Consider the following 21579-nt stretch of genomic DNA (forward strand, 5'->3'; position numbering starts at 1 on the left):
AATGTCGGAAGAAGAAAGGAGAAAGCAGAGAGAGCATCCTGCTATAGCAGTATACCACTGAAACGGGAACTCACTGTAAATGAGTCAGGAACACGAGGGATCAAATCCCAGTTGCCCGTCTGAGTGAACCAGACTTGACAGGTATCTTATACAGTCCAGCTTGTGTACCTTGTCATGCCAATAGAGCTCAATTGATTAGAAATGAAAGATGTGAGCCCTCAGCTTTCAGTTCTTCTAGTCTCCATTCTGGAAAAGCTCTTCAGGATAAACTGTAAGCCTTCTACGTCTTGAGACCATAGTGAAAGGAAGTGTTATGGTCAGATAGCTTGTGATATTTTAAAGTTCACTTATTTGGTTAGCTACTCCTATATGTGTGGGGGAAGCAAGAAGTAAGTTGTTGAATCAGTATATACCTTCCTAGGTATATTTGGAAGAATCATCTAAGGTGCAATAGTTGTAACTTCAACATTTTCTGAAAATAAAAAAGTATCTCTAAACACCACCAGAACCAATAGAGAGTGTTTTCTAGTGTAACTGTGTCTACCGGTTGATTGTATATTTTGCTTTCCCACAGTTGGGAAACTTCTGAAGACACAAAGATTCTCTGGTACCTAATAAAAGCAGAACCGATGTGTCAGGCTCTGTCATGTAGGCTTTTTTCCTTAACAACCTGATTTCATTGCAGGAATTTTATTGGTTCTGAAATCCTTACTCCTGTGTTAAAGTTTGCTCAAAATGGCTTCCAGGTTCAGAAGTTACAAAGATAGAGGCTGACAGAGGATGCTCACATAAACCTTGTTTCTTTAGAAAGCCAAGCTAAAAGCATTTGCGTAACAGGCTACCCGTGAGGACTCTCCAGGTGCACTGGATGAGGCTGCCTCTTGCACAATTTCTGGCTAGCGAAACCAAGACTAACCAAACTGTCTGTCTTCTTGATTGATTTTTTTAGCTTGCTTCCATAACACCAGTGGGAAAAAAAAAAAAAAAAAAAAAAGGCAAAAATCCTGTCCATAGGTCAATGAAAGTGCTTAGTTTAAACATAGGTACTGTTAATACAGTTCTGGATACATTCCTACCGCTGATCTATGTAGGTCTGTCCCTATCCGTTCTTATGAAGATTACAGGGATTTTTATATGGGAACCAATTGCATAGTGAAGATGAAATAAGGTGCCGAACGGTGGAGTCTGGCTCCTTATGTCTAGGCCTGTCTTTCAGCAGTCTCTCTCCTATATATCAGGTAGCTCATCAGCTTGACCTTTGATAAGCTAACCAGTTCCATCCAGGGTGTGTGTGGTACCTTGGGACAAGAGAGAAACTACAGAGCTATGCCCTAGGCAAGCGTGCAGTTGTAGGGTCCACTGTAGTCTAACTTCGCAGCCTTAGAGATTTCAAATAAAAAGAATTTTGCAAGTTACGGGAAAAAAAAAATAATTTAAATAGACTGGTATGAGTGGACAGCAAGAGCACATGAAGCCTTCTCAGAGCCATTCATAAATACAAAACAACAAAGTTTGAATTGATTTAATTTTAAAGCTTGGAAAGCAGGAAATCCGGCTGTCACTTTAAAAGCTGAAGATGCTCAGACTTAGAGTGGGGTGTAATAAGGTACAAAGTGAAGAGCTCTTCAAAGCTGTGCTTAGGAGCACTATCATATGTGACTGACAACCACCTTATAAAATATTAAGCTATTTTGGATAGTAATGTGGAAAAAATGATTAGAATAAACACTGAGATGTCTAAAAATAGTATGTTATAGAAACTGCGGGGCTTTTTTTTGTTTTCAATGTGAAAGCCAACTACATATCAAAAGTATAACTGTTTTCAGTTTATGCCTGAATCTATACTCTAAATTAAAGTCATACAAATATGTTTTTCTTTTTTATACTAAGACTTGAGGATCAAAATCCGAATATATAATAAGCAGAAACTATGGAAATCTGGCTGAATTAAATTTCCATGTTTGGAAGTACAAGTCTTGTGTGGTTACGTGTCTACCATAAAAAGGGAAAAAGAATCACTCTTCTTCCACATTCCTGTCCCTTCCCCAAGCAAGCGACAACCCCCCCCCCCCCGCCATGAAATTCCTATCTCGAATGCTAATTTGCAAGAAAAATGGAGATTGAGGGGAGAAAACTACTTGGTGGCGCATGCTGAATTCAGTGAATAGTTTCCATTGAGAAGCGTGAAAAACTAGGAGAAATATTAAGACTTTTTTTGGTGTTTTCTAATGAAACTTTGATATTTGTTATTTAACTGACACATTTGTGTGTATGCATATACATACATCCTTTCTTAAAGTAAAAAGCATAAAACATGGGAAGGCTTAAGGTACCTTAGCCACATCCAGAAAGAGAGAAATCCAGAGTGCGAGAAAGAGAGTGTAAGAGAGAGAGGAGAGAGAGAAAATGGGTGAAAAAGAACGAGAATTAACTACTACCTCTGACTCTGGAAGCCTCAGAGGTGCGAGCTGTTGGAGGCTGAGAGAGAATTATTAGGAAGCATCACTGCACGCTTGTTCCAGTCCTTCCTGGGCTTCCCCTCCGGTTGCTGCTTTCTGCCCCCCCCGGACCGTCACTGCCCAGCAGAGCCACTGGTGTGTGGACGGAGGAGAAGGAGAGGACGTGATGGCCAGCAGGGCTCTGCCAGCCTCGCAGGAGAGGACACTCCAGGGAGGGAGGAGAAGGGCTGGAGAGGGATGGTGAGACCACTCTCGGAACCACTGCCACGCTTTGCTCTCCAGGAGTTGCGGGGGATGAGGATGATTCCTCTCCTCCGAAACCTCCTGGGTAGGCTGTGGTTGCTGCTGGAGACAATATAATGTGCTATTTGGGCCTTTCTTTCATCCCATTACTCTGACAGCAGGTAACGTAACAAAACTTTCTCTGGTTGGCCCCCCCAAAAGGATGGGTTTTTTTGCCTGCAAAATCTAATAATTTGAAAATCTGCCTTCTCAGTAGAGGCCCATGTTATTGTTCTTTTCTTTCATTAAGAAAATCTACTGTTTGTCTAACTCCATTAACAAAAACAATAGAAATGATCCTACATTCCTTAAAATCATTTTGAGATGGCAACAGAAGAAAAAACAAGAAAATATGCCCTCCATTACTCCTTAAGAATAGGTAAGAAAAAGTCGCAAACAGCTTTGCTTACCAGAGATTGTCTACGCTGGTCAATTCTTGTAAAGAAAATGCAGTGTCAGATTTTGGTCATAAGAAATGTTACTGCAACTAAATACGTGTATGTACAAATATTAAACGCGTATTATATATATAAAGATGTATCGATCGTATTAAAGTTTTCCATCCCAAATACTTATTTTGTAAGCTTTTTTGTGGCTTTAGATGCCATTCCTTGGCGTGTTAGTGTTTTTATTACTGCATCTGTCCCTATGCAAGGCTTCAAAATAATTTCAGAAATGTAAATGAGTCCTTTGTTAGAACCAGGAATAGAAAATTTCCCTAAGGGCTAAATGATTTACTTTTTTTTTAGGTACTGCTATACAATTTTAACAGTAACTCTATGTAGTAGAACTTTTGGCACTATTCCAATTTCCTCTAATGACAGCGTCAAATATTTTTTCAATTGGAAATTGCTCAAAATCATGATGTCTCCTGTCAGTTTGTCTAAAAGAAGACAAAAGGCTTATTTTGCATAGGCCACAAAACAGATGTTGATAATGTTTGGTTACCACCAGTCTTGTCTGGACTTCAAACAGATGACCTGGAAGTGAAAGGTCTTATATCTCATTAATAATACTACAAGCTGTCAAATCCTCATGACCTAGTGTGTTCCTTAACACAGGGCAGTAAGTCAATACACTCAGCACACTACCAAGAAGTCTGGACAGCGGGCTTAGCACGTTTAGTCCTCAAGCCAATGTGGACGAGCTACCCATGCTGGCTTGGCTGGAAGACCAGCTCTTGTTTAGCAGTAGTAATGCTGCTTTCTAGAAATGTTCCTACACTGAAGTTCAGAGTTGCTGGAAGTCAGGGCAGTGCTGGAATGCCGCGTCCCACTCAGACCCTCCTGGCACATTTGCATTGTGGGGGGGTTTCCTTCCACCTAGAGACTGATGTCCAAGAAGAAGGGAAGATTCTGTAGCGAAGGTTAAGATACGTTAAGACTAAGATGCATTAAAGGCAGTTAGGGGCTTTCCTTGGGTTTATTGGATGAGTTGCTCAATCTTCTCATATAATGGAGCGAATAATATGTATTTATTCTTGCAAGCCTGTTGTGAGGCTGTAATTCACCATGGCTTATGAGGAAGTCAGATTCTAAGTTGATTGAGCCCATGCAAGTAACCAGACAGATGCCTGCCAAAGCCTTTTGTCTTCCTAAAATAACCCAAAGCCTCATATCCTCCTATCTTTATTTCCTTTTTTCTTTCTAGAAACTACTCTTTAGAGAGTAGCAAAAGACTTTGTCAAGGATACTTTGTCTGGCTGGGGCCTATTGGCTGTTGCCACCAGCCATATGACAAAATAGATGAAATGTGCTCCAGTTACAGAACACGTATCTTTCAAAAATGTCATTAAGGCTAAATTCTGCTCTCGGATGCACACAAACAATTCTCAGCAAGTCAACTGCAACTTCACAACAAAGAGAAGAGAACGTACTTCTAAAATGTAAAATTCATAAAACCCGAGTAGTTCAACATTCATTCTGGTTTTGTTTTTTGTCTTTTTTTTTTTTTTTAATGACCTATTTTAGTGCAAGATCAGCACTTAAAAAAAAAGTTTGGGGAAAGAATATTAATTATATATTAAAACATATTTCCTTTTGAGAATGCCAGCTTACGATATTAGAATACATCCACATATTTTTCATTTTGAAAAAATCACCTACTAAGCAGAAGACAAACTGTTAGCAAATTTATATTCTCAGGCTCTTAAGAGAAAAGGTAAGTATTTAAAAGCCCTATTGCAGTATTAGAAAATAGAAAAGGAAAAGGAGAAGAGTTAGTAATATCAACTCACTACAGTGGATTTGATTGTATTACCCACAGATTCACAATATATTAGAAAACTGTTAAAATTGACTGGGCTATCTCAATCATTAGTTCTAACAGAGATGTCACTTGCCTCTTGAAGTGAACAGTCTGGGAAGAAAAGGAGCTAAAACTGAAACAGAAAAATGTAAAATATTTTAACATGTAAATGCTAAAACAAGAACATCTTTTGATAACTCATACTGTAAGACAGTTAAAATACTGCTTTAGTTAAAAATTTTGATGCAAACTTAGAAGTCATAATTCTAAGACCATAATAACATGGAATCTGATTTTAATATTTTATTAAAATGCTACTTAATATAATGAAATCTGACCAACTGCCATTGCAACATATGGAATACTAGGATTATACAATAAAAATATTCAGACTATAATTATTTAAAAATTCTCCATCCCATATGTAATTTATCAAAGTGAACTTTACATTGATTTGTGCCACATGGTTGATGAAAAACTATAAAGAGTCTCTGGAACAAAAGGTATGTACAGATAACTTTGTAAGAACAGTCCCAATCTGTTTCAAACTTTCTTTTTTTTTTCCAGTTTAACTTCACAAATCAAAATACTGTAATATTTATATTCTCTTAGTTAAAAGTTTTCTAAAATCTAAGGTCTCATCTTTTTAAAAGGTGCCTTAGTTTCATGGAATACACAATGTTAACTTGTTTTAGTTAAATGCGGAGAATCTTAAATCAATTTAAACCTGGTTTATAACGATTTTGTTTAATTCCTATCCCTTACTGAGGCAATCCAAATCGTTGTAAACCAGGTTTAAATTGAATTAAGCTTTAAAGTTAAATTGGAGGCATATCTGAATATAGAAATTCCTATGTGTCATTCCACTCCGAACAGTAACTAGCTATAAATGATGCTGTGATTCCTTGCCTACTGCTTTTCTTGATTTCAGTTATTGGACTCAAGTTTCAGAGTCACATTGTATTTACTCAAAACTGTGGAAAACAGTGACATCATTATATGCAAAATCATGCGGTGAACCAGAGGGTACGGAGGGATTCAGGGTGTTTTCACCGATGGGTAAAATTTACAGAAGACACATATGATACCGTGTGTAACCATTAACTTTCAAAATCCTTTCAGCTCCAAAAATGAGCAAGACTCGAGTAGCAAAGGCTGCAGTTAATCTAATAGTAAAAACGAGGTAGTGGAATGTGGGTTCTTTTTGAGAAGTTCACAGTTTTTGGTACACATATAGCACCATTGTCACATCACCTCACCACACTCGGAGGCGCCTTGCTCGCCCTGTTAGTGTTGATAGGGAACACAAAAGATAATTTCTGACAGTGTTAGGATAGACATCCTGCCAATATTTGAAAAGTTAATTTGTTTTGATTTCTATAATTTTTGTTTTTCTAATATTATCAATATCTCCCAACTTCTACAAACTGTAAAAGCAAAGGACTAGAATTACTGTGCCATGCCCTGAAGGAGCAGGGGATGTCCTGCCTGTAGTCATCTCTAGTAAAAGGGTACATTGCACATTAATACTTAAGGACACATCAAAATGCCAGTTTTTTGCAGAGGGATGTAGCTATAGGGATTGTATTGCATCGGTGTGTTTGAACAAAATGGCAGTGTTGGGACATATATAAGAACTTCACGGCTGACTATGAGATTTCCCAGACTGGGCAAGAATTTTTCATGTCCACTTTGCAGTTCTAATCAATATTTCAATGTAAATGCATATTGCAGCCTTTAAACTATAGCTACTGTATGCATATTTAGTTGGAAGTACTGTTCTTAGATATAAGAACTTAGCCAAAGTGGTACCGAGTTTTCCTTCTAAAGGAGAAAGGGACATCGATCAAATTATCCCACTAATGGTCCTGCTTGACGCACTATTTTATTGACTTAAGACAACAGTGTCTCGGCAACGGTTAGCTGCAGGTTGAGAAAGCAAGCAGGCTGACATATTAACTGTGATAATTATATACTGAAGGTTGCTCCCAAATAAAAGCATTTACTTCTCTCCTCTGCTCTGCTCTAGTTTCAAAGTATGAGACCAACTAATTTCCATGTAGGCATTTTTTGCTTTTTTCATTTGATTGTTTATTTTTTGTTTTGCCTTGTTTTGTTTTTTTTACCATCCATTTACAATCTTATCTTTGCTACAAATTTTGACTATGGCATCAGAAGAAAGTGCGGGAGCAAAGATAGCTACTTTAGGAATTCAATTATGCAGAAAAAATCCTTAGACATCACAAAACTTCCCCTTAGTGGAGCAGTTTAATAAACTTATTCCTAAGTAAATTAACCTAAAAGATTTCATACTGCATTTCAGTTCTCACATTTTTGTCTCGCCTGAGAGGAGAGTGCATTTTCAACTTTCAACATGCCTTTCTTTCCGGACTACTTTCCCAGGAAAGGTAGCATTGCCTCAAGACAGAGCTGTAGCAGAACCTGCTAGAAGACGGATAAAACTGAGACCTCGCTGCATACCTTCGCTGAGGGAGAAAGGACCAGAAGGGTTCTCTCATGGACATATTTACAGAGGACTCATTCCCAGCCCGTACGCTAACTAAGTTCATAGCTCGGTTACAGTTTCATTCCTTCTTAGTCCTTGCTTACAACAGGCAACTTTTTCCCTCGCTGTGACAGATGGGTTGAGGTAACTGTGGCCCCCCCTTAACTCCATCCCCGAGAGAAGTGGGTACCAGCCGGAGCGCAGGTGTCTCATCACGAGCTGCGTGGGGATCAGGTCGGGAACGCGCACAACCGCACTCCGACACTCAAAACCCTGAGCGGTGGAATTAGTCCACGTGTCCATTTTAACAACAATGACAACAGGAGATGTTCCACAGTAGTTTTACAGAATTTCCAACGACTCGCAGGCAGTCATAAAAGCCCTTGAGGTATTGGTATTTCTCACATCTCTGCCGAAAGGCTGTGCGATGGGCACATGCTTTGTAATCATTCCCCTAGTTCATGCAAGTAGGACATCATATTAAATCTAGAACACAAAGAATCTGTTTGTACTGTAATTGTATGCTTAGCTGTCAATATGAAGACACTAACCACAAAGGTTAAGGAACTAACAAGTTTAAAAGAACCTTTCGGCTCATATCTTAGTTGTAATGAAAAGTATAATTACCTGCCAGGTTGTCAATCTCTTTCTCTTGGAGCAGGCTAACAGCATCATCATCTCCTTCCAGCATAAGCTCTGTTTCTGCATTCTGATTTACCACAGCTTGACTTCGGAAAGTTTTCTTTGACTTCACTACATCCTCTTCAGTGCCTAAAAAAGTTACAAATGTTGCGAACTTAACTTAATAGTATTTTAAATATAAAACAAAACCAGTCAAGTAGTAACAAAATACAGTGTAAATCATGTTTATCAAAAAAGGAAGGAACATTTTCCAAAACTTTATCAAGGTTTACAAAATATGCAGCCTTATTCTGTCTTACAAAATATATCTTGAATAAAATACAAACCGTTTCACAAAGACTCTCCTGCTTTTAATAATTGCTATTTACTTTATGTTCAATGTTGTTCCATTAGTTTTGCACCTGCAAGAAATTCAGCAGGAGTTTCTCTTGGGTTGCTGGTGTCCTGACTCTGACTGACCTCTGAGAACTCAAACCACCTACTCTAAATAAAGGAGTTGTTTGCAGGAATTCAAAATCTGTCATGATTTTCGTCTTAGAGATAGGAGGGATGGGATGGTGAAGCAGGAGGTTGGTTACCTCAATATACAGTAACAACAAGGTAGGCTATGCCAAGATTCAGAAAAGACCAAAAAAAGACAAGCGCAGTGAGGGAACTTTGCTGTGCATCTGTGTGTGTGTTTTTAAGGAGCACAGTAAAAATGTCAGTGCATGGACATGTGCCAATTACCTTGAATGTCTTCACAGGGAAGTCTTACCCTTTCTTCTTGCCTACAACTGATGACTTCTATCCGGACTGCCAGCTCCTTATGGCAGAAGATATACTATCTTACGTTTTGGGAAGGTCCTACTAGCGCTTGCCAGAGTTTATTCACATGATGTAAAAAATTAATCATAGTGTGGTCAGATGATGGAATGGTAAGTAGCTTTCATAATATAAATAGCTTTCACACGGTGTTTTTTTCTTAGCTGGGGAGAGGTCATTAGCTTTATTTTCAGTACTACACACTCATAGTAGCCTTAGACAAGAAAGTTGTTTTTTTCCTAAACAGAAAACCCTGCATCCTCACCTTGGACCACACAAGATCTGGGCATCTCCAGTTCTGCCAACCAAGAAATAAAACCCAAATGTAATCTCTCCTTTCCGTTTGATAATTTGGAAATTTGCTTCCTACTAAGCTACAGAATGATGGGTGAAATCTGAGAAAAACCAGGCATGTACGGATTTTGTTTGTCTTCCACAATGCCTGAACTGAGCAACCTGGTCTAGTGGAAGGTGTCTCTGCCCATGGCAGGGGTTGGAGCTAGGTGATCTTTAAGGTCCCTTCCAACCCAAACCATTGTGTGATTCTATGATTCTAACTTAAACATGATGAATACTATTATGGCAGATGTGAGATGATGAGGTAAAGGCCAGTAAGACTTATGGCCTCATATTAATACAGGACAATTAAGAGGAATATAGTAAGCTGATAGGTTAGTGAAGATAGATGCATAGTATGGAATTGATGTGTCAGGCAGTTTTGTTATTACAAACTGTAGGGAAGGTGTTATGATTTTATCTCCTACTCTTATATGAGTCTTTTAATAGTTTGTGCACAGGAGAGTCACACCATGGAAATAAAAACGCTGGAGATGTATTTTTCTGAGTGTATTTATTTACTGTGTTTGAAGATCACTCTTAGCATGCCACTTGATATCGGATTCCACCACAGGCTGAGACAACCTCCTGTTTTACATTGTCTAATATTAACCTTTCGGATACTATCGCTAATATCCCAATTGCTATTTCTGAAACTCCAGAGCAGGTAAAGACAAACAAGTAAGCAAAACCCCATTTTTTTCACCACACCCAAAATTAAGGACAGCATCTCTAGTCTTTCTGTTTGTTGTTCTCTCTGTTAGGACCATACTGATACTGACAGCAATTAAGACAATACCAATGCCGATACATACCAAAACACTCTGTTGTGCTGTGTTCAGTTATTAGGCTGTGATCATTACCTCACTTGCATAGGTTAGTACTTATTACAACTAACTGTAATTAATCACCTAATTTAAAATTGAATCAAGTAACTAACAGTTGGAAAAGTTTTCAGTATTATGTCCAAGCTTTTGTTTTTTGGGTTTTTTGGGGGTTTTTTTGGTTTGGTTTTTTTTTCCTCCTAATTCACAAAAAGGAGGAAGAATTGTAGGAGTTTGGAAAAATGCAAAGGAGTAATGTGCCATAACAGACCTTGAGTTTTATCACATGAGAATTGTCCTGAGTATTTAATTGCTGGATCAGGATCTTGTTACACTTGTGTTTACTGCAAGGGAGTTTAGCATCATTTGACACAAGTAATAGCTCCTGCTGTGAAGCATTTGACACTAAAGGAGACTGGGCCTGAGATGAACTAACACGGTGGAGGAAGGAAGCATGAAAATACTCTTCCTTTTTGGTAGTTCTAGTGTTACGAAAGTTTCTGGCTTTATAAAATGTGATAATCTTCAAGCAAATTACTTCAAAAGTACCAATCTGGAGTAATCATAGAGTCAACCATTTCTGTAGTAACTGATTAGATTAGTGACAGTCCTTTAAAATTATTTATGCATGAAGATATATTTTTAAAGTTGCAATAAAAAAGTTCCAAGCCCCCAATTATTACTAACACTTAAAATGCATCAGAAGAACCTGAAATTTATTGTATTATTTTAAATCCCTCGTGATGAGGGTTCCAGTTACCAGATTACAGAAATATTGCCAGACACCAATGTAAGAAACGTGGTAGAGTAGAAGGCATTAAATTAGTTTGGCAAATTTGGAGCTTAGCAAGAAGATGAATGTTTCTAAAATCCATTCTGGTTTACAATATTAAACATACATTTATCTAAAAGAAATATAGTAAATGGCACTTCTTTGTCTTGATGGAAAAAAGCTCTGGTTTGGCTGTTGTTTAAATTTATCACTTTGCTGAGTGCACCTCAGTTTTGCTGTACTGTACCAAACATTTATCTAAATGAAAGTGTACGAGACCCAGAGTTGCCCTTCAATCACTATATCCTTTATGAATTAGAGTTCCATTTATCAAAATTACAGCAAGAAGAGTAAGGTCTCACAGGGCTGTCTCATTACAAGGCTTGTAAACACTGTCCTTACAAAGAAATGGTTTAACACCTAACAAATCAAAAACTGATTGGGAATAGAATTTATTTGAGATCATCTATCTTCGGAAGACGTGCTGTACTGAGTGCACTTCGTGGCCTTTCTACCCATTCATCAAGAAATTAACAAGCGAATACCACAGACCACCAGATCTCCTTGGATCCTGAAACGTGAAATATGTTCAAAACAGATCTGTCACAGATGTTCTATTTTTATATTTCAAGATGACTTCAAAAAGGTTTTAAAATAAGAGAACCTCTCCAAGTAAGAGTAAGAAGAAAAACAACTTGTCTCTTTAAAACTAGACAACAAACTGAATAAAAAATTATATGACATAAAACTATGTCTAGTATTGTTAACAATGATATAAAAAGGAGGGTCGAATAAATGAATACTTGATATTTCAGCATGTTTGAAAAAAATCAAAACTCAAATTATTTTTTCCAAAGCCCCAGCAAACTTACTATGAAATGAAATCCACTTCCAGATATTTCATTTAAAACCCTTTTTAGGACACAAGGAGTTTGTATTTTAAAGACACAATACGGAATTGTATTAATGTCAGTTCCTAAGTCTAATTAGAAAATGTTTCAAATCCATTAAAATAGGAAAAAAATAAAATGAAACTAGATATAATTTCAAGAAAGCAGCATTTTGATATTGGGGTGCACAGAACTGGAACTGGCAGATGCTATCAGTTCTTGTCCTTATCAAGGTCCTTCTTAAGGCATATTTTTCTAGACTGGGATTTGGAAAGAAGCCTTGCAATAAGCAGCTAAATATTTCTTAAAACTACATTTTGCAAAGAAGTTAAAGGAAATAAGTCATGCAGCTGGCACTGAAGTCCAGCTGAAGTTGGCGCCTTAATTTCTTGAAACTTGAAGGCTCTGTCTTAAAGATATTTCAAGAGAATGTATGTATAAGCCTAGATAAGCTATTAAAAAAAAAAAATCTCTCTTTTGTTATACCTGTTTCCATCTTGATAATTTTTTTTGAATGTGCATGTTAAAAACTGGCTTCCTATGGTAGCTTCAGGGTAACTGAAAAGAGCTCATCTTTAAAAGAAATTAAAGAAACCAACCACCACTCCTCTACAAACCCCCAACTTCCATGAAAAGGTGTGTGGTTTATATGTCTGAAAGATTATATGAGCTGCACAGTAAACTTGTATAGTATTGCCAAGAATTTACTAATCTCTCTTCCAGTAGCATTACTCTTCCTTAAACAGAAATTATTAAGCAGACAAAAAAACCCCATACCAAAGCGCCACAAAACCCTAATAATTTCCCAAGAACAGGAGAATTTCACGTTATTTTGCAGCTACAGCCTCTAGAAGTATTTAATACAGGCAATATTTAAACAATTGGGGGAGGCAGGGTATTGTTATTGTAACATCTGAATTTTTGCCTCTCTATTTTCAATTAATAAAGTCCCTGTTGGGTTCTGTAGGTCACAACAGGTTCTAGGGATGCAACCTAAATTTCAAAGACACTCTAAGTGTCCAGACCCACAAAAACTGTCCCTAAATAAAATTTTAAAATTAGCAGTACAAACATAACATATTGTTGATTACATTCATGTTTTTGTACACTTATTTTATTAGGCATTACACTAATTACTATGATTTAGTTGAACACAGGATGAGAGTTTCCAGTTCTCCTTTTACTTCTATGCATTCATTATACATTCAAATAGAGTGTTTTAAATTTTTTCTGTCTGTATTTAGTATAAAATGAGGTTAAAAATATGGTTAATTTTAAGAAAAGTTTGCTTGGTAATACTGTAACCAAGAAAAGGAGACTACTGCTTCTTATAAAGTTGTTGCCATAGTTCAACGAATTACCGATAAGGCAATTTATGCAGTGAGTGCTCTTTGATCTTTGAAGAGAGATGGCAGAATGGAAAGTTAACCTCATTTTAATGTTACCTAAATATACTGACAGGAAATTCTAATGTTTCCAAACATCTGGAAATCTGCTTCATGGGATGGTGTTTTTCTTTTCTTTAAGAAACCTTTTTCATATATTGTCTTTTACGGTTTTATGTGGCTTCTAAAGGAGCATTTTGACATAAGTAAAGTCTGTTCTCTTTACAGTAAAATGCTGCATTTAATTAAAAACTCCCTTTTATAGCAGCTGAAGTACAATTTTTGTGAAGCTTAGCTCTCCTCAGAAACTTTTAAGGGTAAAGGTGCTTTTTCCTCTTTACAGATCACTGCTATGTACTGCTCTGTAGAACACTGGTTTTGCTGCCGAATTTTAATCGCGTAAGGTAGTTTTTAATATTTTAGTAAATAAAGGACTTCAGAAGTAGTTCCTCACAAGAGGCTACCTGACAGGTCACGATGTGAACCACGAAATTATATCACGGGTAAAATATAATTTATCAACAGAGCTTGAAAGAACTAAGCTTTTTCTTGGGAGAGGTTTTTTGTTTATTGTACAAACTAACTTCTGTAGGAAGAACCAAGCTTACGTGCGCACAGAATTAAAACGCAACGCTATGGTCTACCTTCTTTGTAGATAAGCTTCCTGCTTTATATATTCTAACAGTTTAACCCCCCCGCTTTCATTGCTAATCTTCGCTAACTTGATTAGGCACCAGGACCCTTGCAGCGCTCACAATTATGGAGAGCAGCTGCTTGGGAGTCTGTAAACTGACCTCTGCAAAACCCAGGAAGATTAAATCATCGACGTGGTGACCACTCCACCCCAGCCTAACGTCTCCCCGCGCGGCTGCAGAGCCGGCCCTCCCAGGGCTCCGTGGGAAACGTGCACCGCGTAGCCTTGCGTCTGCTCACGAGACCGGCTGCCCGCCTTCGAGCAGCGGACCCGTGCTGGCGTATCGCGACGAACCGTCCCCACCTGTGCCCGCTGGAGTTGTTATTTAAATTGCAATGTGTTTCTGGAAGGGGCAGCTTTGACTGGCATATCATTTAGTTTCCCCAGAGAATCAGAGAAGTGACTGTTATTAAAGGAAGGCTGGTTTTAATAGATTTAATAAAAGCCAGAGGAATCTAAATCATATTTTCATTATTAAGGATCTTTGAAGAAATGAGGGAGAAAAACTATGAAAATCGCGTAGAAATTAAAAATTGCATACATTTGTATTGGAAATTACTTCCACCAAAACCAAAACCAAATCACGTTTTTGCTTTCTGTAACAGATAACTACCTGAAAATTTAATCATGGACATTCCATACATTTTTCTCCAATTTTTATACCTAATATCTGACCAAATGATCTTCTTTATGCGAGTCATTTGTAAATAAATACTTTACTGTTGTATATGTTTTCCTCTTAAAAATTCTCAGATGTTCTGCATTGTAAAAACGAGACTGACGCAAACTATGCCAATGAGGAGACTGCGAATATGAGCAAGGCCAAAATGAACACGTTTCTCAGGTGAAGTTGAGGGCTTTTTAAACAGTAAATACTTGTGGTTAAAGTCAAAGTGTTGTATATTAATATAAAAGGTCCTATATAAAAATAAAGATGGAGTTACCATGTTGGGCACTTGGTTTTTTTTTTTTAGTTTACGTATGGGAAAACTGAGATTCAGAGTGGTTACGAAATTAATTTTTAGAAGTCGTCAATATTATCATTACACGTATTTGAGATTTCAGGTGTTCTGAGCATATAAGAAAGGATCCTGCACTGATTCAGCACCGACCACGACCAGTCAGCGGGTGACAGAGTCGGATCTGCCCGGTCCAGCCAATGTCACGAGGCGTTTCGGGCTCCTGAATGGCAGTCTCCATTCTGACTGGAACCAAAAGCAGCCCTTCAAATGGGAACTTAAAACAGTCAAATGTTTATATTTGGATTAAGATGTAGTTTGCCACTGTAACTTGTACACACAAGAATGGATTCATATTTCATGACTGATGACCTTTACAAATCCCTGTCAGTTTGAAATGCAGCCTCGTGGTGTACACTGTAGTTTGATAAATTGCAGAAAGAAACCAGATTCTCTGATATGCTGTGGATCACTTAAACAGGCAAAGATGATACACAAGAAAAATAATTAAGAGCAATAAAATTTTCCTAACTGTCTTTCCAGCCATTTTACAGAAGTACAGTAATAGCTGAGAGGAAAATAACTACATCACACCAACAGTTATTGCTCAGTGGAAAGGACATCAAGGACACTTGCAAGTAAGAGAATTGGATCAATATTAACGCGATTTTCATTTCATGCTTCCCCAACTCCAGTAAGCTGACAATATACTCTGATTATGTGAACTGCCTCTGAGTAACATAGAAAAGGTTATTAGAGCAAGAGGTGGAAATGGAATGCACTTTTTATATTGACAGGTCTGCTAATAGAGTGTACTGATTTTCAAAGCCATGCAACGCATTTTCACAATTTGGTTTTGACAACAAAAAGGAATTTCATTTATCCTTAATTCAAAATATTCACATGTAAGCAAAGGTTTCTTAAGACAGGCCACTGAAGAGGGTAATCAAACTGTTTCAATAGAAAAATGTAATTAATAAGCTAAAAAGCAAAAAGTGATTGAATTTAAATATGTATGACGTGATAATGAAATAATGAAATAAATCTGCTAAACAAGGGATTCTATGCTTCTGAAATAGTATCTGATAAAATGTTTTTAAGATAACATATAAGTGAAAAATATGTCATGTCTTAACATTCAGCTCTGGATTATGTCTGGAAAGTTTTAGACTAGTTCTGAGTTTGAAGTACCTAACCCAAGCACGCATTCTGCAGGAAAAGCCACGTTCTGACTCTATCTGCTTGTGGAGCCTAAAGACAGGATCAAAGTTGTCAGACTTCTAAAGAGGCACACCCTGTACCGAGGAATTGTGCCCACATATGCTAGCCTCAGTTTTGCTTCCTGCTCACAAAAAATTCTAACTGAAAAAGCTAATAATGATAAAGCCTTGGGAAGAAACAAAACGCTCTTTGGAAATAAAAACACTTGGTGTATGCTAGCAGCCCAGTCGTAATGCAGTGGCATATGAGAAACGTGATCTTACGTCCCATACTGGGGTATTCTACACCAACATTTCTAACCCTTACCTAACATTTAAAAATTAGAGCCTCCAAACCATGAGACTGGTCCAAAGCCCAATATTTTTAAAAAGAAAGATATATCTGTACTATTGTGACCTGTCCTCTAATTTTTGAATTCTCCCTCTCTGTGGCCAAAGCATGGGCAATTACATCTGCTAGAAGGCAGCTCTGTCCCTCACCACTTCAGCTGTTACTATCAGATCCAGACGAGATCAGCTCTTTGGAAACAGCCACTGTACAGAGACACAATAGGATAGCTAAAAAATTCATTATCTAGTGCAGAGAATGAAGGTATAGGAATTAAGATTAAAATTATTTTATAGTAGCTATCATAATTCCAGTGGTTAGGTAACTCTTTTAATTTCTATCAAGACTACTTAGAGAAGAAAGCCTCAACAGCTCATGATCAGTGCTTTGAGAAAGCCATTTGCCAACATGTCTGAAATGATTTTTGGTTTCTGGAATGGCTATCTTTTCAAATGAAATTCTGCTCTTTTGAGACATACAGAAGGAACATCATATGCAGTCTTTACACAGGCAGAATCTCCTATACATGACATAATGTCTCCTGTAACTGTTTCTTAAAAAGGATTGCCCCCGTTTTATATAAATAATAAATTTGTCAATACAATAGGGTCATTAGAGCATCTAGATTTACTCTCCATTACATTGTCTTTTACTGTGCAATTCCAAGTGGTTCAGTGTGCTGCACTGTTGTTTTTTTTTTTTTTCTGTGCAAATTTCATTTCATCCTCACATAGATCACCACATCTTTAGAACTGGCATACATCATTTTCACTTCAGCAGCAACAGTAACTGGTGGGAGGAACTGTTTCTATTTCTGTGTAGATCAATGCCTATAGCAACACCAGACAAAGGGCAGCACCCACAGGATATACACATTTGTGAGACAGCAGTGTGGCCCTAATGCTGGGATATCTGTGTTTAACTCTTAGCTCTACTAAGGCACTATGATCTAGTAGCAACACACAGCACTTCTGTTTGGGCCAGGCTGTTGTAAAAACATGACATCCTAGTTCCTGAGCCTAAATGCAATTATTTATCAAATTAAAATCAAAGCTTTGCTATTTGCTTGATAGGGGCCAGAATTCTACTTTTTTTTTTTTTTTTTTTTTTTTTTTTTTTTTTTTTTAAACCAAAAATAGCTGCAGTTATAAACCATCTTTGTTTCACGCAGTCTAGCAGATGAAAAGCAAAACAGTAGCGGTATACAAGATATCATTGAGATAAAGCAGATTCTGAGGGTCTATTATCAAAACAGCTCAATGAGAAAATTGACAAGATTGTCATTATTTTGTCTCCGAAATAGGTGAATGGTAATCACTGTCCCAGGTAGGAAGCCTGTGTGTGCATTAAGCAGAGCTAACTCACAGAAATCTTAGCAGCAGTCAGCAGTAAAGAAAAAAGGAGCACAGTATTTTATTTCACTTTCCATTAAGCTGCTGCGCGGGGTCTGTGACATCTTTCATTCTGCTTTGCAAAGACTGCAAGAGAGCGCAAACCTTCCATGCAACTGCAGGCGATACTTGCAAAATTTCTACCTTTATGTTAAATTTGCAAGCACTAGCAACACTATTTTCCATTCAGACTGGAGCTGAGACGCTATTTACACAACATGATCAGCTTTTTCAAGGGCACAAGATTGAATGACTCGTGCTATATGGCAAAAGAGACACCAATAAAACACTCTTGAAGCATTATGAATAGTTCTTTCAGCTGGGAAAGTATATCTGTTGTAGATGATTTTGAGGGCTTTACACAAATACACTGGGAGATATACTCTTTAGGCATACAATAAAGATAAGCAAAAAGTCATGTCATGATGTAGCGTACATGATATGAAAAACAAAATTATATATATAACTGGAAACATGCATAGTATGCTGGCTGATAGAATTATTAACAAGGTGGCTTCCTTGTCATGCTGGTTAGTGGTATATTTGAGAACTTTTCCATAAAATGTATTTGGCTTTTAATACAGTGCTTTCACTAGGTGTTTCTGCATCTCTGCCTGTACCTTGCACAATGCTGAAACTCATAAAATCTTCCAGTTTGTTTCACCACACTGGTACTTTTTGTGTGTGTTTCAAAGCTAACACTATAAAATGAGTAACACATAAAAATAAGTGGTATTGAAGAACTCGCTGTACTTGGAGGGATATGGAATAGCCAGTGCACATATACATAAGTCTTTGTTTCTTGCATACAAAGCTTTACTATTTACATAAAAACTCTACGATAATTTTAATGTGATATAATAGAAACGGACATTCTGTGATAAATGTAAAGTAGTGCAATGTAAAAAGAGGATTAAAAATACTTAGGTATATCAAAATGAATTCTTTTCGTTTTGTAATCTATACATACCGATTCCATCTGCTTTGTGAATAACAAGGAATCGCCCATATCAAAGAGATTCCCGCAACCTGCCTCTGTCGACTTAACCTACCTTTACCTTGCAAGGAGCCCGGAGGCTCTCAGAAACCCGAGTTCATCGCCTGAAAGCCTGTCATGCCTCCTACTGGCTGTCAGAAAGAGTGGGAGAATAAAGTCTTTTTAAATCTATACTACGATCTCCCAGTTCTAGGCTGCAATGGTTGCAGCACTGCTGAAATAATGGCCTGCCATTCCAGCCATGCGCTTGGCAGGCTGTCCTAGCCACGTCTTCAGAAAACACCTTCCTCTGTACAGGCACAAGTGGAACTTCACCTAGCATTTTTAGACCCTTTTGGTCCAGCTTTGGCTTCTTTATTCAGTTATTGGTGTTATTAAACACCTTTTCCCCTTAACAAATGACATGTATTTCCACTTACTCCTGTACAAAGTGGAGAACGGAGTCCTCCAGTCAAGAAGACATCAAGAATAAGAGTGGAGAAAATTTAAAAACAGAATATTTTGCGCTTCTAGCTATAGCCGAAGAAGATTTGAAGTGCTGTTACTCCTTAATATGGAGTTTTAAAGCATAGAAAATAGGAGGTAAGAAAAGCACATGGTAAAACCTGAGTCCCAAGAGTTACACTCATCCAGCTGTGAAAGCTGTCCTGAAGGACTATTATTACACTTTCACTGACACAAAGTTCTTCCAAAATGTTTCTATGAGATGCACCGAATATACATGGGTCAATAACTTCTATTTCTTTGTCAATTAGCAATAGAACTGAATTAATAGAACAAATACACCCTTCACATGGTTCTGAAAACATTTCACATCATAGTAATTTACTGAGTTAGGTAAGTAAATGACTTTCATTTGGCAAAACAGACAGATACCATGTATTCTTTTCACATGAAAACATAATGGTGGAAGGGAGAAAAATGCAGCTAGAATTCTAAGACTGGTGGCAATGGTTGCAAGTTTTAGGTCTTAGAAATGGTTTTGCAGGCCAATTTAGTTACTTCAAGAACATTCCGGAGTCATACGCTTTCAGATGAAGAAGTGAGAAGCAGAAGCAGTTATGTTAACTGCTGGTAAAAAGCCAGAAAGTTCTGCAGTAAAATCTATTAGCTCAGACCCATAACAACAGCTAAAATCCAGATCATGCCACATAACCTGAAAATCCCAGAGGAAAGGCATCTGAAACCCAACACAAAGGTTTTGAGGGAAAAACCCAAAAGTTTTCACATCCTATTTGGCCCTGTGAAAAGCTTGAATTAGAGTCACGATAGAGAGTCTGACCTTCAAGATTTGAGGAAATCACTAGAAAAAATTGACTATTATTTCATGAATCTGTACCTAAAACTTACTATAAAGCTGCTATGAAAATTCCTGTGCTAGAAATAGCATATAACAGGGAGCAGGTATTTAGAGACTGCAAAGGACCGTTAGGATGCAATTGCAACTCATTTCCATCACTGAGTCAGACAGCAGAAGATCAGATGCTGAGTGTTCAATACAATTCAGCGCAACAGTGCTCAGTACTCTACCTAAGCAAATTCCATTACAGCTTACACCTTGAAGGTGTCTTTCACTACATTATATTACAGTGGGTTATAAGAATGAGGATCATCATAATAGTAGGTATATTTAATGAGAATATCTTTATCATGGGGGGTGGGGTAAGAAACACTAGAAAGAAGACCAGGTTAAATCTACTATTTTAGATTTAATTATTCTCACAATTAGGATTTTGTTTTGCAGATCCTTCTAGTAATCCCTAATGTAAGTTCTTATGCTCTTATTCCTGGACTGTCTTTAAAAAAATTTCATTTCCATCTGTATCTGACAATTACCCTGTAAAATATTAAGAGGACACAACTATCACATTATATTTTCCCTAAAGCCCTATAAGGATGAAATATTTGGAACTTTATTTGGAGAAGCAGTGGATGGCACTGTTGGGCTACAGTTATAAGGCTGTAGATGCAAATCTTAAATTGCTATGCTTAAAAAAATTCACAGATTTTCACGGCTCCTTCAGGCACACAATTCAGATGTAAACTCATTCAGAGTACGTTAGAGATTTCACAATCAATGTGGAAGTTAGTTCATATACTGAAAGGAAGTTGTGTAACAGGAGTCTTATTTTAGGTTATGGTTTACATGCTTGTCTCACATGGCAGCATGATCACATTTAGACCAAAGAACAAAGAGGACTTACTTGATGACACATGGAAGCATTGTTATAGATTAATTTAATGTCTCCATACATATTCTTAAAATGCTCACCACTGAGTATCAAGTAACATACATGTGTTTTCTGTCCATAAAGTGGATGCTATTTCTTAAAACTGCTCACAATTAATTGTCAACTTGTGTTTACCTACAGACTAAAATTAAGTGTGCACGAATCGGGTGAGGGAATAGGGTTTCTTTTTAGTCAAGGGCTTTTGTTCTTTAGTTTCTTTTCTATATTCATACTTAAGACATTACTTAAATAAATAATAGTTTGGGAAGTTATCTTAGATAAGGGTCATCACCTGCATTTCCCCAGAGCAATGTATTTTAAGATACTGTGTGTGTTACTAATTTTCAGGATAGTGCATTAACTATGTAAACAAATAAAGACTATCAAAAACATTTTTGTGGCTCATGTAGTCACAACAAACTCAATTTCAGTAATAATAAGTATTATAATATCCATGAGCAAATTGACATTAGAAGTGTTTTATGATGATCCATAACTGTTCAACATCTTCATTAACGATCTGGATGATGGAGCAGAGTGTACTCTCAGCAAGTTTGCACATGACATGAAACTGGGAGGAGTAGCTGATATGCCAGAGGGTTGTGTCGCCAT

General features: G+C 37.3%; 1 protein-coding gene across 15 annotated transcripts in view; it reads right to left on the reverse strand.

Moving 5' to 3' along the window:
• The window catches only part of NBEA (neurobeachin), a 514437-nt gene that overhangs the window by 166357 nt on the left and 326501 nt on the right, over positions 1-21579 (reverse strand). For 8 of the 15 annotated variants that reach the window (XM_030042222.1, XM_030042221.1, XM_030042218.1 and 5 more), the window contains one exon: positions 8122-8265. In XM_030042222.1, the coding sequence (XP_029898082.1) occupies positions 8122-8265 (144 nt within the window). Of the gene's footprint in view, positions 1-5082; positions 5122-8121; positions 8266-21579 lie in introns of all 15 variants that reach the window. The other 7 variants (XM_030042209.1, XM_030042216.1, XM_030042206.1 and 4 more) reach the window with 1 other exon arrangement.

The sequence above is a fragment of the Aquila chrysaetos genome, chromosome 19, assembly GCF_900496995.4.
Source record: "Aquila chrysaetos chrysaetos chromosome 19, bAquChr1.4, whole genome shotgun sequence".
Classification (NCBI taxonomy): domain Eukaryota; kingdom Metazoa; phylum Chordata; class Aves; order Accipitriformes; family Accipitridae; genus Aquila; species Aquila chrysaetos.